The sequence below is a fragment of the Nestor notabilis genome, unplaced genomic scaffold (assembly GCF_000696875.1).
Source record: "Nestor notabilis isolate BGI_N333 unplaced genomic scaffold, ASM69687v1 scaffold2484, whole genome shotgun sequence".
In the NCBI taxonomy this organism is placed as follows: domain Eukaryota; kingdom Metazoa; phylum Chordata; class Aves; order Psittaciformes; family Psittacidae; genus Nestor; species Nestor notabilis.
The window spans coordinates 50,477-66,570 of record NW_009926042.1 but is presented as its reverse complement, the minus strand read 5'-3'; the positions used below and the strand labels follow the sequence as shown (position 1 = coordinate 66,570).

The window sequence follows — 16,094 nt, the reverse complement described above, 5'->3', positions numbered from 1 at the left end:
TAGGGAAAAGGGAGCAAACATTGTAAGGGACTGTATGAAAATTCTTTACAATCTATCTATACTAATCTGTCACATTGGTTCATCAGCCTACCCTGAGTCTGAAGACAAGTTATTAGCACATGATGTACGAGATTACTATAAACACAACACAGAAGATGAGATGTTGGAACACACCTACATGGATACCAATGAGTCAAAAGAAGATAAAGTTCTGAGTAAAATGCAGAAATATACTAATTAGATTTCCTCATTGGTTCATTATCTCTGAATGACAGAAACTTCAGTTTAGGTGAAAATTCACAAGATTGAGACTGTGTCAGAAACATTAACCTACTGTATACAATACAGTGCCACGTAGGGAACAACAGATGTGTCCAGGCAAAGCTATTTACAGAAGTCAAGATCAAGTAAGCAAAGATGCCTAGCTAAGTCTTGCATGGAAGCGCTCTTTCAGAGCTTCAGCAGCTTCAGTTTGCTTAGCTTAATTCCTTCCCAAAGGAATTATGTTAAACCCAAAAATACATCTTTATTTTTTAATAAGAGCACCTACAAAGTGATTTGATATTCATTAACATTGCAGCAGTAGTTAACTTCTCTTAGCTATATTTAATCCTTGTACACTTGGTTGATGCCACTCTCTGCCTATGCATGCTGTATGTTGTATCTCATAGGAAGTAACTCATGAGGTGCACTAAGTCATGCAGGACTTTTCTGCAAATTTAAGCACTGGACTGCTGCCCTCCTCTGGGGCATCTGAAAACTGCAGCAGAGAGTACTCAAGAGGTGACTCGTCATGGTCACAAAGGCCTGACTTCTCCCTTCAGCAGAACCAGGGTTCAGGACTTCATTACTGGGGCCCACATCCACAATGGGATGTACATTTTAAGCTCTTGATGGCTTCCCCTTTCTGACAACTTTTTTCCTCTCCACAACCAGCTAAAAGCACTGGATTTATTTTTTATGTCACAAAGAAAGGGAAGACAAAATAATTAAACCTGTAAGATCCTACATGAGTCATGATCTCAGATTCATTCTAGTGTAGTATATTCAAAAACATGGCCTCCTAATACTAAAAGCTGCTACTTTCAATTTCCTCCTTTTTAGAAGCAGGATGTATGTAAAAAGTAAGCTAGTAATAGCAGAAATATGAAAAACATATAAAAAAAGTTAATGCAAATGTACATTAGAAATGCCAGCTTGCAGCACCACTGGGTCAGGCAAATGCATTAAATATGATGGCTGATTACCTTGCCTTGGTACCCCACAGAGGACACTATAGTTTACTAAACCCCAAAGGGATTGCCTTCCTAATTAAATCAATGCTAAAACAGGAAAGTGAGATATTTTTCAATGCCTATCAACTCAATGCAGCAGCATGACACTGCTAAAATAAAAGACGTCCAGAGTAACTGAAAACATGCAGAAATTTTTTTCTTTTTTTTTTATCTCTTCTTCAAGACACACACAGTAACATTAATTCTAGCTAAAATCTACGGGAAGCAATTTGACTAGTACACTCTGGGACCACAGTTTCTATAAGGTATGTGCCATACAGTCATTCCCTGCTCCACTACTACACTCTGATCTTCTTCTTGTGGAACTTTGAATTTATGAACTCCCACCATACAGCAAAATGCCTTTAAGTAGTCACTAAGTGAAAGAAGTTGTCATTTGTTATATCCGATTTCATCCCATTTTTATTTACTCCATTGGTCAAAGACAGCTACTTCTCCACCTGATCCTTCTGTACACTGTAATGCTTCCCAGTTTTGTACTGCTAGCAAATTTCATTAATATACTTTTTTTTTTTTTTTTAACCTAAATCATTAATGAAAATATTTGATGAGAGCAGTCTGAAGATCAACCTTGCAGGAATCCCCTGCTAAACTGTGAGAGCCTCGCAGATTCCCTGTCAGCTCTTCTTCAGTTAGTTTATTGCTATTACTAAAAAGTAGATTATGGCCTAGATTTATTAATAATTTGCCATAAGGCACGCAGAGCTCCGTTGAGGGAATAGGGAAGAGGAGCTCTGACGACATTATGGGAACCCTCTTCAAAAATCTTCTCTCAAACAAGCAAGAGAGCGATTTTTCTGGTACTAACAACTTCTCTAGTCTCTGGACACAGCTGAAAAAGCCTTGCCAGAAATAGAAATATGTAATTCCTGCATTATTTATGATTGGTTCCTTTTCATTTTCTTTCCTTCCCTAGGGGCTCACCACCAGGTTGTGCAAGCTCTGGGTACATGCACATACAGCTCCCCACCAGCCCCAGGCTCCATCCTCCCAGGGGCAGAGCCAACCTGTGCTCCCCTCCCACCCCCTCCCACCAGCCGAACTGGCTCTCCAGTTTTCAGGAAGAAAATGAAATCCCTCACAGGAAAGCCTGTTTAGCATACGGGCTTTTTGGGCAAGTTGAAATATCTTCCTCTTTGATTACAAAACACTGAGTTACCAAAAGCTAAAAAAAGATAAAAAATAAAAAATTAAGAGATTCTTCTATGGAGCTCAGACATTGGAAGCCCTTAAAACTGGAAGATACTGGTGGAAGCACCTTGCTGTAAGACTGGAAACATACCGATCAATGATTAAAATGATCTGCTCACTGGCTCGGTGTTTATTCTCGCTGCAGGGCAAACATTATAGTCTTATGATCAGTCCATACCTGTGGCAATAGAGTGAAATGTTGGGATACTACTGAGGATAAGGTCTTACCAAACACAGGCACTAAGACGTGCCCTCAATCACAGGCAGACTCCCTGAGCAGATCAGATTTGAAGGACAGAGTTTAACAGAAAAAGCAATACCCACCATGTCAAGGCTGCCTTTATATTATTTTCCTGAAAAAGGGCTTTTCAAATACATGGCATACATAAGCTAAGACTTTAATCACAGCAAGGCAATGAAGAACAATAATCTTCCCCTCTTGCACACAGGCATTAGAATACCATAAGCTATAGTAACAGGCATTTTGTGCATGCTACCAACCAACCACCATGCATAACAGAAGGAAATGACAATTTCTGCAAACTAAGAGTTCTGCTTTGCTGTGCAGCATTAAAATGCATTTGCCCCACAATCCTCATCCCCCAAATTGCAATGACAGCACCTCTGCTAGAACCACTGCAGAGCACAAGGCCACGCTGGGGCACCCCAGCTCGAGAGGAAGGCCACGGGTGGGGTGAAGAAAGGCACTAGGCACTGCATGACTTGCGTTCACTGCTGCATAGGCAGCGGCTGAGCATCGCATGGACCAGCGACATGGTTCAGCACAGCTTGGGAAACAAAGCCAAAAGGCAATCTCAAGCCACAAGGTAAATTCAGCAAAAGCTTCTCTGGCAACACCACAATGGAGGAAAACAGTACTTAGCATTTAATATTACTCCATTTATGTTGTTTGATGCTATCATGGTCATAAGCATGCTGTGAAGTAGAAGCAAAAAGCAATGTTCTTTTATGCTGTAAGCACTCCTGCCCGTATTTTGTGCCCATAATACACCTATTGTGTTCATACCACCGCACTGAAGAATTCTAGGTCTGTCTATGAAATATAGTTCCTTCTAGTTATATTTAAACATGCCATCAAAAATTCATGGCATTTATCTACCACAACTCACCTATTCATGTTCTCTTGGATCTAAACTATTTTCATTGCTTAATTTTTTTCAGAAAGCAATTTTCTAAGAAGTCATAGGCTTGTCCAATGTTTTTGCGGAATACAGGCAAAAACATTTATTTCTACACTCTCCTAAGAGGAAAACTGAAACCTTTTATATGAGACATTGTCACTGAATAGATATCAGTTATTCCTTCTGAGGGAGAAAAATCCAGCAATGTGAATTACTCAGCACCATAGCTGGGTTTTGCCTTTCGTCTTACCGACAGCATCAGTGACAGAATGATAACCCAAAAAAAAGAGAGCGAGATAAAAGGACACAGAGATATACTGCAGCAACATTAAGTATACACAAGTTCAGTATTTATGTGCTGTGAACATAGGATGATCTGGACTGACACAATCAGGAAAAGGGAATGCATGAAGGGTTTTTCTCTTTCTTATTAATTGATTATTCTCTTTGCTACCAGAGGGAATTTAGGCCAATACTGCTGCTTTCCTAGCAGTTAGATCTAAAGAAAAGGAAGTAAGAAACATGAAAATAATTCAAAGATCCCCCCACGCCAGGGTGGTTGGAACTAGGTGATCTTAAGGTCCTTTCCAACCCAAACCATTCTATGATTCTATGATCTACCTCCTTTTGTTTTTCTTAAGCATTGCACATTGATGCTGGTTTAATAAGAATGTCTTAGATGCTGCCTAACTATGCCAAATCAACAAGGACATCTCACAGAGAAGCCTCTCTTCTGCAGCTGCTAAACGGCAGCATCCTGCAAAAACATGTGTAACATTCCGCCTTCACTACAGTGCAATGCATTAACAAGTTATGCAGCAATCAAATATAATTCAACTTTCTTTTATGATAAAAAGGTGTGTTACAACTGAGGGTTCTCCTCCCCATAAAAAACTCTTTCCTCCTTCAAACTGGCATTTTTAATGATATGAATGTTTCTCCCTTTCTCTTCCCCCATCTCCTGTCTGAAGCATCCTAAGTAATGGCAAGAAGATCTATATGTATTTTACAGCACAGGAAGTTTTAGGGGGGGAAGAATGGAGAGGGGGAGGACTGGCAAAAGTAGTTATCAACACATCGCATACAAGCCAAGGCAGGCATCTACTTCCCAGACACATTCATGCCTGTAACATTCCCAAACTGCTGAGTGCACATACATACAGCTGCCTTCCCACAGTGATTCAAAGCTCCTGCTGATGGCACAACAGCAGCACAGGCGATTTGCATGTTTATGCAGTATTTCTGCACCAAGAAATGCAAGAGGGAAATATATATGTATTTTAAAAAACACATCTCCTCATATTACTAAGAAGACCAAGAACAGAGGAGGCCCTTTTGCTGTATAAACAGGCTTGCTCAAAGCCAGCAGCTGGCAGTGGATGGCAGATGGACATTTTCTTTCAGTCACTGTTTCTCCCACCAAGGCAGCAAAAGACGTTGCCAGGCCGCCTCTGTTTCAGCCTACAGCCAAAGACAAATCACAGAGAGGTGGGTGAAGAGCAGCGCATCGAAGCAACTGATAGAAACCTGGCTCCTTTCTGAAATACCTCTTCTCATGATTCTGCTTAAGAATATGCTGCATAGCAGAGTGTGTATTTTCTGATTTATTTATAAGTTGCACCCTTTTACTAGCTATTTTTAAATAAGTATCTAAGCAATCTGCACAATCCCTAAAATCTAGTACAATAATTATGTGTATTGTAAGTACCAATTTAAAGGTGGTGTTACCGGTTTTGGTAAACAATTTCCACAGAAATTGAAGGTACTAAATCACCATTAAGGAAAAAACGTTGTATTTGCAGTAAGATTTTCAAAACATTTGATATAAACCAGAGTTCAGTTTCTCAAATGCAAAACAGATACTGCTGGGCTTTTCAGAAATTATTTGATGGACAAACAGGGTTCTCCAGCGCACTTACAGGTGCTCTGAAAAATATTGGCTGGACAGAGGGAAGCAGATTTATTTTTAAACATCTACTGGGTACTGAAATTAACCTCACTCAGTGTGTGGCATCAAAATATACTCGGCAGCCTGCACTCTTCCAAAAATCTTTTGATATATGAACTTTTCTGACAATATGCCCATGACTGTGGCCAACAGGCTCTTCCGGACATTTTGTCACATCAGCTGCTTCCCTCTCCTCCAATCCCACACACTTGGATGTAGCAAAACAAGCAAGAAATATATATCCCCCTTCCTGGCACACTTCTGTAGGACTGCTGCTGAACTCCTGGAGCAGTGGGTGAGGAGGGGGCAGAAACACTCCCCTGCACACCCTGGCCATCCCTGAACCCCTGCCCATGGGTGCACAAGGTGCAGGGGAGCATCCATGCAGGAGCAATGCCCCTCCTTTGCAGTGCAACCTTGTGACCTTTTCACTCCCAATTCTGTTCATCTCAAGCATCAAGGTCAATGCAGCAATGATGGTTCTATACTTAAAGCATACTTGAGAGTACTAAGCAAGGCAGTGATAGCCATCCCTGAAGGTATACCACAGCAAACTGAAGGGGAAATAATCTCTGGGACCCTGAAGACTGAGAGGTGTTCGCCCAGAAAACATTTTATGACCCTTCCTCTAAAAGGCCAAATCCACATGTCTCTTCCCCCTGCAATTAAACAGCACTTACATGACATGAGCCACTGATTTCAAACATTTCCTTGCTTGATTAAGGATTACTCATCAGAAACCAATTTGTACTAATTCAGTGATGGGACTCAGATAGATTAATTTAGCTAACTTTCATATACACCTTGATGCAGACAAATGGATTGTTTTGTTCTTAATAATATCAGCTATTATCTTTACTTCTGCTTTGACTCATATTCTGAATCTGAGTCAAGACTTCTTGACTACAGAGTACAATTGACTGAGAAATTAGTCTTTACAATTTAATGGAACACGGTATGTGTTGCCTCAGTCTGATAATATGTGCAGACTATTATCAGAGAGTAAAAAGAAAGCAGATTTCAAGTTTGCAAATGCTAGAAATGGATAAACCAAAGGAAGTAGGTATCTTCAGCTACTCGGTGGCTAAAGGACTTCCACTTCCACTTTCACATTGCAGATATTAATATATTTGTTTCAGGGTATTTAGGTGATCTCAGATTTAGTAAAAGACTTCAAAAGGTTTTTAAATAAAATGTAAACTTTTAATAAAATTTGACCTGATTGCCAGATTTAAAGAGTTTCCATTACGCACAGCATATATTGCAGTCATGCACCTTTTAGGTAGCATACAGAGATTTTTATACCTGACATCTACAAAATATTATCCAAACAAACAGAAGGTCCTGAGGAAAATTCTTCCATGTTGCATGCAAGTAACAAAACACTTCTGCAAAGACAGCAGGACATTTCACAGAAGACAACTGCAAGAGGATCTTGTAGCCAACACACCAACAAATAGCCAGTGAAAGAAATCCAGAATTTGAGACAGTGACTAGATACTTGGAAATCTTACACAATAAATGTCTTTATTCTCAAACTTACAAATAAGCTCATTAAAAACAACAAACTTGGAGTTTAGTACAATGAGGAAATACTAGCTACCAAACCAGAAAAATTTTCTTTAACAGGCATCAAAAGTAAATGATGTTTACTAGTGAAAAGAACTACCATGCATACACTTTTCATGGATAGCATTTTGATGTAAACATTAATGTACTAAATTTGACAATAAAAGTTTTTTTTTCTCTTATTTAAAAACCTGAAAAGTTAGAAGACGTGAAACACATTTGCCTCAGAAGAGTGAAACAAATGACCTGAAAGCTCAGATAGTTCTCCTTACAACAAAACAGGTGAGTTTGCGTTAGCATCTGCCGTGGTTTAAGCCCAGCCAGCAACTTGGAACCACACAGCCACTCGCTCACTCCCCTCCCCCCCGCCAAGGAGCATCAAAAGCAAAGCAAATTTAAAAATCAAAGCATAAACCAGGAAATTCTTACTTTAACTTCCACTGTCTTCCCACCTTGCTCGATATGCCTCTCAAGATATTCAGAAGACAGCAGGTCACTGCAAGAAGAAGAAAAGAACCATAAGCCTCGGACATGTGTTCTTCCACTCCCTCTCAGCAAGCACTGATTAAACATTTACATTTTAAAAGGGCAAAACCTTCAGGACACTTTTCCTAAAATGTTCATAAAAATCACTGAAACAACCACCTCCAATGGAGTCGCATAGTCCGTGGGATACATTCATTTTTAATACCAGAAGGTGGGACAAGGAAAACTGAGGCGGGTTCTCTTCACAGAAGGTTCAAAATCAGCCAGTGATAACAATTATAATTCAGAATACTTTTATATTTGTTGCTAAAAGCAGTATGTGAGTTAGGTGAATTTTAAAGAAAGAAAACAGCAGAAGGATAATAGAACAGTTGAAGTCACTCCTGCTGTAGGCTGTATCTGAGGTAAAACGGCAGCTGCCTCCAGCAGACTCCTAAGGACACAATGCACAATCATGAAATGACCTTGTGATAGCAATATGGTGAGCTCAGGATCACACTAAGTGGGCAGGCAGAGCCATCAGCCACACTGTAGGCTCACAGCCCGTTCCACCCGGTGTAGGCAGGCAGCAGGCACCATGCCGACCTTGGGCAGCCAGAGCAGGCCTCCCCCAGCGACCATCCCTCACAACCGTTCCCCCTGGCAGCACTGCAGCTCCAGCAGAGGAAAATGCTCTGGGCAACAGCAAACCCAGCCTCAAAAGTACACAAGGCTTTGGAACAAACACTGAAGAGAAAAAACAATCAGACCTGAGGCAAATTTCTGTAAGTTAAACGCACACTGTATTTACTAAGACACTTCAATGCTAAACCAGTCAAATCCTCTCACGCCCAAGTTACTGTCTAGGAAAGCACATCACCTACATCAGAAATGTCACCAAACATTTTCAAAAATTTCAAAATTTTACAGGTTATTTTTATACATCCATATAAAGATTTGATATTGTCCCACCCAAAAGGCAATCAAACTGGAAGATGAAGAATTGCAAAGAAAATATGACAACAGGCATGCTGACTGATGGGAAAAGAGGCAGCGAGCTCAGACCTTCTCAGTAAAAGAGGCAAACTTGAATGTTTCTCCTTCAAACACCCAGGCTAGAAGCGAGCTGACCTGCTGTGGGAGGGCAGGGACAGCAGAGCAGCACCCAGGGCAGCCGCCGCTCAGCTTTGGAGCATTGCCCTGCCTAACCAGGCAGCAGGGCCATGGACTGTTTTGCTCACGTAGGCACTGGCGACAGCCCAGAGCAGCACAAGGTTGGTGGTATGGGTCCTTCCATATCGGCCCTACAAACTGCCAGCTTGGTATTTGCATTAATAACCCAGGCACAAAAACCAGAAGCGCTCTAATAAAATGTGCTGATAATGGCAAGTTGGAAAGCATGGGGAATAAAGACAAAGATCAAAAAACTCCCACAGGAAAGAACTGGATGATCTTCAGGACTGGATATTAGAAAAAGGATCAAATTGAACTGTACAAAGAGCAAATATATGCACTTAAGGGCTGAAGGGAATTTCTATTATGCTGTTTTGGAGGGCCTGGTTTAAAAAGAAGAGAGACATGATTGCACTTGTTTCTGGCAAAATGATTTGCCAGATCAATAGGGTGCCTTCCTGAAAAAAACAGCTGTCATCCCAGAATACATCAAAGAAGACGTATTTCCAGTCAAACTGAGGTAAGATTAATACCATTGTCCAAATGAGACCTCTCTTCAAATACCGCAGACAGGTACTGGACAGCTTTGCTTAGAAAATTCAATTACCTGGAAGCACAGAGAGACTCCCAAGATAACCAGGGAATGGAAAGCTCCTGAAGTCTAGCAAAAAATTTAAATGTATGGGGATCTGAATGCACCACAGTTTATACACCAAGATGTAAAGTAGCTAATTAGGCTATAAAAGATGCTGGCAGAACATAGAATGTACAAGGACAGGCAATGAGTCAATGCATGTTGAAAGAAAGTCTTTGTACCTAAGTGTAAATGACAGAGGCAACAAAAAGAGGGATGCTAATAAATTCTGAATAGAAGCATCCGTGGGAAACCTGTCTATAAAAGGTGGGGTCCCCTCAGCCACAGTGAATTCACAGCTGGTTACTGATGAAAGCAGGTCTTGGTGCTCCCTCAGCAGCAAGTGTTAAACCTACCTGTGTCAGCGTGAACACTCATCAAAATACTCTCTGTGTCAGAACTAACTCATCAAAATACTCTTGGTGTCAGCACTGGCACTCATCAAAGTACACTTGGAAGGGTTCAACAAACCTATGTTTTTGCTGCATTAGGTAATTGAAGTCCCTTGTGAAGAGGCATGATAAGCTCCAGAGCTGACACAAGGGAAGGAAATTACCTGAGCAGCTGCCAATTGATGCTTTGCATAGCAGCCTGTGAGAGACCCATTATTGAGGAGCACCTAAAAGAGATGCTGTTGTTTGACTTACTGATTACAATTAACTCCTCTTAGAAGTTAATATTAAATATTTAGGACACTCATCTACCTGGGGGAAGCTCAAAGACTTCTATAAGATCTGTATGCCTTTTCCAGATTTAGAAATTTAGACAGATGCTCTCTCAAAATGTATTTAGTTTAGCTTGCTGACGTTAAATATATAGTTTCTCAGCATTCACTACACTTTCTTCCCAGTAAAAGCTTATGCTTCCATAGATTTACTAAAGCCACTTCTATAGCTTAGGGTTCTACTTTTACTTTTGACTATTTCTGGGAGACTCCTTGTCTGAGGGCCACAAAGGGTTTTGTGCAAAGGAAGATGCAAGTGATTATAAAAAGTAAGTATACAGTACAAAAGACAGAGATCAAACAGAATTACTTAGCTCAGAGAGAATTTACAGTTGTATTTGGAGAGATGATGAGGAGAAGCACAGGGTCTTCTAATGTGGGTCTGAAAAAATTGTTGCTATTGTCACTTTTTAAAAGATACCACTGTCAATGTTTTTATGTTCTGGAAGATCATACATTGTGTTCTCAAAGATCTGGAAATTAGGTGTGGCATGAGAAAGCAGAGATTGATGATTCTCTGCCTTGTACAATGAAAGAACTAGGAGGTAACAAATAGAGTCCTTTTCTGGCACAGCTCCTGGTTATAGTGTGGAACCTCTTGCCACAGGAAAATATAGATGCTGGAGATCTGTACTGGTTCAACCTGGGAATGGACAAGTTAATGGACATAACTGAGGGCTGCCAAATGCACCCTCAGTTATCACACTGTCCTGGGTTCAGCTACAGCAGTCATTTTTTCTCCTTCTTAGTAGCTGGTGCAGTGCTGTGTTTTTGACTTTCAGCCTGGGAACAATGCTGATAACACCGATGTTTTTAGTTGTTGCTAAGTAATGTTTACTCCGACCAAGGACTTTCTCAGTCTCATGCTTTGCCAGAGAGGAGGGGAAGCCAGGAGGAAGCAGAGGCAGGACACCTGACCCAAACTGGCCAAAGGGGTATTCCATACCACAGCACGTCATGCCCAGTATATAAACTGGGGGGAGTTACCCGGAAGGCCCAGATCGCTGCTCGGGTCGGGCTGGGTATCGGTCGGCGGGTGGTGAGCGGTTGTGTCCTTTTTCCTTGTTATTCCTCTTATCATTATTATTGGTAGCAGTAGTGGTTTGTATTATACCTTAGTTACTGGAGAGCTGTTATCTCAACTCGTGGGAGTTACATTCCTTCGATTCTCCTCCCCATCCCTCCGGGAGCGGGGGGAGGAAGGAAAAGGGGGGGAGTGAGCGAGCGACTGCGTGGTTCCAAGTTGCCAGCTAGGCTTAAACCACGACACACACCTGACTCAAAGTTTCAGAGTCCTGGAAAAGGACTCTGGGGAAGCCTCATACATTCTTGTTCTGCTCTTCTTCTCCCTCAGCACCTGCCTTGGGCCACTGTCACAGGACAGAGCAGGTGCCTCCATGCCCAGAATAAGCCTGGCTGGAAGGGAAACACCCTGGGGTCACCAGCCTGCACAGCTTTGGGGGTCGAGCCCAGAGCTTACAAATGAATTTAAAGAAATTTTTAAAGCTTACCCTAAGTAACATGGCTGGCAGGATATGTCTGGGAATACTTTATCAGTAGAAAACCCTACAAATTATGCCATATTATGCTTTATTATTATTATGACTCACTGCACAGAAAATATCATAAAAAACACAACAGTCTTGCAGATCCAATAATGCAATCAGTGCTATTACAAACTAAGCTACAAACTAACAATTACACAAAGTCTAGGAAACTTACGCCAAAAGATATGCTTCTCTCCTGAAATCACCCCATAAGTAATGTTTTGTCTTCAGTAACAGTGAAGCACATAACTGTAATTTTAGTAAAAGTCATTACTTTAAAACAAAAAAGCTGTAGTGAAACACAATGAAAATTATTTAAGCAACATAAGACACTGAGCAAACAGCATTAAAATAATATAGATTTCAATGTAAATCATCCAACCTTTTCCTATAGTAGAGATGAAATAGAAATAATTTAGCTTGCCTGACAATCTATCCTAAAAGCCATCTTTGAAAGTTTAAGTAGTAGTTTTGGTATTAATTATAAAGAAACTCTGCATGTAAGAAAAAGAAAAAAAAAAACAACATGAAAAATATCTTAGAAATACAAGGGATGTAGAAAATAACAGTGAAAAAATATCTACACTATAAAAGACAATACTGCAGAACAAGATTTTCAGAAACATTCACTGAGGCATTGATACTAATTCTTTCAATAGGCATGACAAAAACCTGCATATGTTAAGGCCTAAAAATAAAACATTTCACAGGGAAGACGCACATGTGATCTGTGGTTTTTACAAGTTAAAAACAGCTATGCTAATAATAGCAATTCTATTTTTAGAGGTCTGTTATTTTAAAAATATACACAAATCAAGTAGTGTAGCTTTGTTTACAGAAGCATCGTTTTTCGGAGCATTACATTAAGTCATAACCACATGAGTCCATCCCATACAGACTCAATACCATACAGAAGAATAAAATGAGCAAGCTCCTCTCTGCTTTTCCAACTCTTCCCAATAGTCACAACAGTAGAACACAAGAGGAGGCGTCTGCGGGAATTTTCTTACACGAGAGAGCCCAACTAAGAAAATTAAATCCTTATCCAAGATCATGCATGTATATGCACTTAAATTCTAGCTTGAATTAATTTTAGCATTTGCATATGAGTTCTACCAAACCAAAGCTGGGATTGGGAACCAAGGAAAACAGATGAGCTTTGGCAACAGATGGGTTCCCCAGCAGAAAGAGGCTGCTCTTGGAAGCAAATGGAGGAGGGAAAATGAGGTGTCAAGAGAAGAGACGACAGGCCAGGCCAGGCCAAGTGTTTAAAGAAACAGAAAGGAAAAAAAAAAAACAGGAGATTATAAAGCACTCCAACTTGAAAGAAGAAAAAAACAGACCATTAAAGATTTTTAAAAAGCGAACAGGCTTGCATTTGAGTATGAAATGGATAAGAAACTGGGAATTATCCCTGAAAATGTAATAGAAAATTTCATTTTCAAGAAGAAAGGAAAAATGCCTATCATTAGACATCTCAACAAAAATTAACTCTCCAGATTTAAGAGAAAGTAAAGATGGAACACTTAAAAGTTATGGAAGAAAAAGAGCAGAAATTACAGGAGTCTCTTTAGAGGCCAAAGCAAGACTTGCAAACTTAAGAAAGGTGGAAATAAACGGAGTTCATCAACATAGTCATAAAATGCATCTTTGTTGGCATATCAGTGTTATAAATGAGAGAAATGTCTGGCTTCAGGATATCTGATACTTTTCCTGGGTCTTCTTGGACACTGGGGGAATTCTTTATCATTTCATCTGCCTATTTAGCCCTATTTCTGTCTCCACAACTCTCCGTTATGTACACCTGAAATTTCACATTAAATATGGTGCCAGACAAGGACATCAAATGAGAGATTGGAGCTGAGATGCATTACTGAAAAGGAAGACAAGAGTTTCAGCTGAAATCAGCAGAAAGGTCTGGATGGGTTGAATGCCAGCAGGAAATTGTCAACAGCCATATGGAGACATTCAAGAGAAAAAGACAGGTTCAGAGAAATGATTGAGACACTGATAAGAGAAAGATGCCATATCAGCTGCACAATTAATGCTAACCCACATTGCAGGAGCAAGCTGTGATAAGGGGGCTTCCTGCAATATCACGCTTCAGAGGGCTGCGGTAAAAGGAATGGGCACTGTTCAGGTACCAAGCACATAAGGATGAAGTGAAAGATTTTTCCCCAGTGGTATACATTCTCCACCATGTAACCTGGAAAGGTCAGAATTATAACTCAAACATGTAAAGAAAAGTTATCCCCCTCAAGAGAAGAGAAAAGGGAAGAAATCGGATTCATAGAGGAGATTGTTGTAGAAGATGGGAAATTACCAGCATGTTGCTTTGAGAAAAGTGCTGAAAGACTTCTTTCGTTAACGGAAATAATATATATGGAAGGAGTGACTAGGGGAGGTAATTTTTTAGACCAGCTCATCTTGCACACCGGGGAAAAGAAGGCAGGTTGATTATTATCATGAAATAAGGACCACAAAAGTGACAAAACTAGATGAGAGGGAATAGAATGGATTATTCAATGTGCCAGTCAGTAACAGTACAAGGGAGAATTAGGATTACCTCACATTACACTATGGTCCTAAAACATTTTCAGTATTAGCCATGGCCTAACTAAAAAATACAGCAAGATAAACTACAAAGAAGCCACTAAGCTGGCAGATTTCTGTATCTGACTAGCTAGGACATTTTAATTCTCCTTTATCCTTACGCTGACCCTAACACCTTCTCTCTGCTCATACATGATCTTTCGTTGCACTTCAAGGAGGATTAGCTATCTCCATGCTCCATGAATCTATCTGCTTTAATAGCCACAGCTCTAAAACTTTCATCCCCTCCTTCCCCCCAAAGAATTGCTTCCCCTCAAAGAATTTCTTCTCATGTGGATAGTTAATTTAATGACTGTAGATGTTAAATTAGCCAAATGGACTAATCAATCAGAATTAGGTAGCTTCTCTGAGATACCGCAGCAATTTTCACAGTGTCAATTTAGCAGAAGGAAAAAGCAACTGAGAAAACCAGTCAGTTCTTGTATGCACGAACTGAAGCTTCTCTCCTTTTAAAAACATTCTTACTGTGCTTTTCTGTTCTTGTTGCTGCTAGTATGAAAGGGAGAAAGGAGAAAGTATTTTCTTAATGTTTCTACTCCTACCAACTAAAGACTTTCTCCAAAAAGATATTAGGGACTTACGAATGGATTGTGTCCTCGATTATACACAAGTGCTGAGTCGTACCCAATCTCAGTCCTTTGCTGGAGCTTAATTTCACATTTCATTAACAGGCAATGACACACAACTTGAATCTCTGATCAAGTTTCTTCCAAATACTAACATTTGCTCAATTTTTCCCTCTCCAGGCCTTCCCTCTTGGATCTCTAATGCCATCTGACTTGAAAATACACTTAGTCCTTTCATCCCTTTATAGCTAATTTGCCTGAAGGACATGATAGAAACTGCCCTGCATCCTACTGCAGACACCAAACTGCAGAGCAACTCTGCAGCCCTGTGCAGGGCCGCCACTTCGAGCATCAGAGATCAATTCTTATTGCTCTGGCTTACAAACAGCATGTGTCTGATTTACTGGATTGGCTTTATTTCTTGATGGGAAAAGGTGTAAGCAGGTTGAAGATTTTCCTGCTTAGTTTCACATGGTTCCTATCACTAGTATTTAAAAAAAAAAGAGAGAGGACACAGCAAAAGCTGCAAAAGCAACAGAGAGAGTTTCAACCCACAGGATGGTGTGGCCATATCCTGATGCTGGACATGCCCTGTGCAAGTGAACTCTACCTGAAGTACATCCAGCTCTCACTGCCAGCAGGCATTTTGTGGTGCCACTGTCCATCTACAGTTACTATACCATGGACTTTTTAGCCCATTCTTTTCAATCTTTGCAATTCAATCTGATCTCCTCTGATCTCCTCTATCTAGATGACCATATCTGCAATTTTATGAGAAATTACTCTAAAATGTGGCACATAATGATCGACAGATACTGCTTGTATTTTTCCCCTGGAAAATACTAAGTTTATATTTAAGTTCTGCAGCTAGAAAGAGAGACATCATTTAAACTAATCATTTACTGACTCATATCACCACACATTTCTGTTCACTGTGTTTTAATGAAATCTGGATATAGCTTCCTACCCCAACAAAGTAAGAGCAAAACAAACCTAAAGCAGCTCTGAAATCACAATTTCAGATTCTATCTTTATTGCAGCTCAAATATAATCAAATTACTGTTAATATTTCTCACATTAGTAAATTTATCTTAATACATATATTGAAGTAAGTAGATAAAAAAATATACAGTGATATACACTGCATTTTTTTTTTAAAGATCATGCATTTTAGAACATTGTGTGGCACAAGCACTGCAAAGGGCACATATTCAATACAGCAGTTAA

At 40.1% G+C, this 16,094-nt stretch overlaps 1 protein-coding gene across 1 annotated transcript in view; it reads right to left on the bottom strand.

Moving 5' to 3' along the window:
- ADAM22 (ADAM metallopeptidase domain 22) overlaps window positions 1-16,094 on the bottom strand; it is a 128,050-nt gene that overhangs the window by 63,384 nt on the left and 48,572 nt on the right. Inside the window, exon 4 of the mRNA XM_010013330.1 lies at window positions 7,575-7,641. Within this exon, the coding sequence (XP_010011632.1) occupies window positions 7,575-7,641 (67 nt within the window). The remainder of the gene's footprint in view (window positions 1-7,574; window positions 7,642-16,094) is intronic.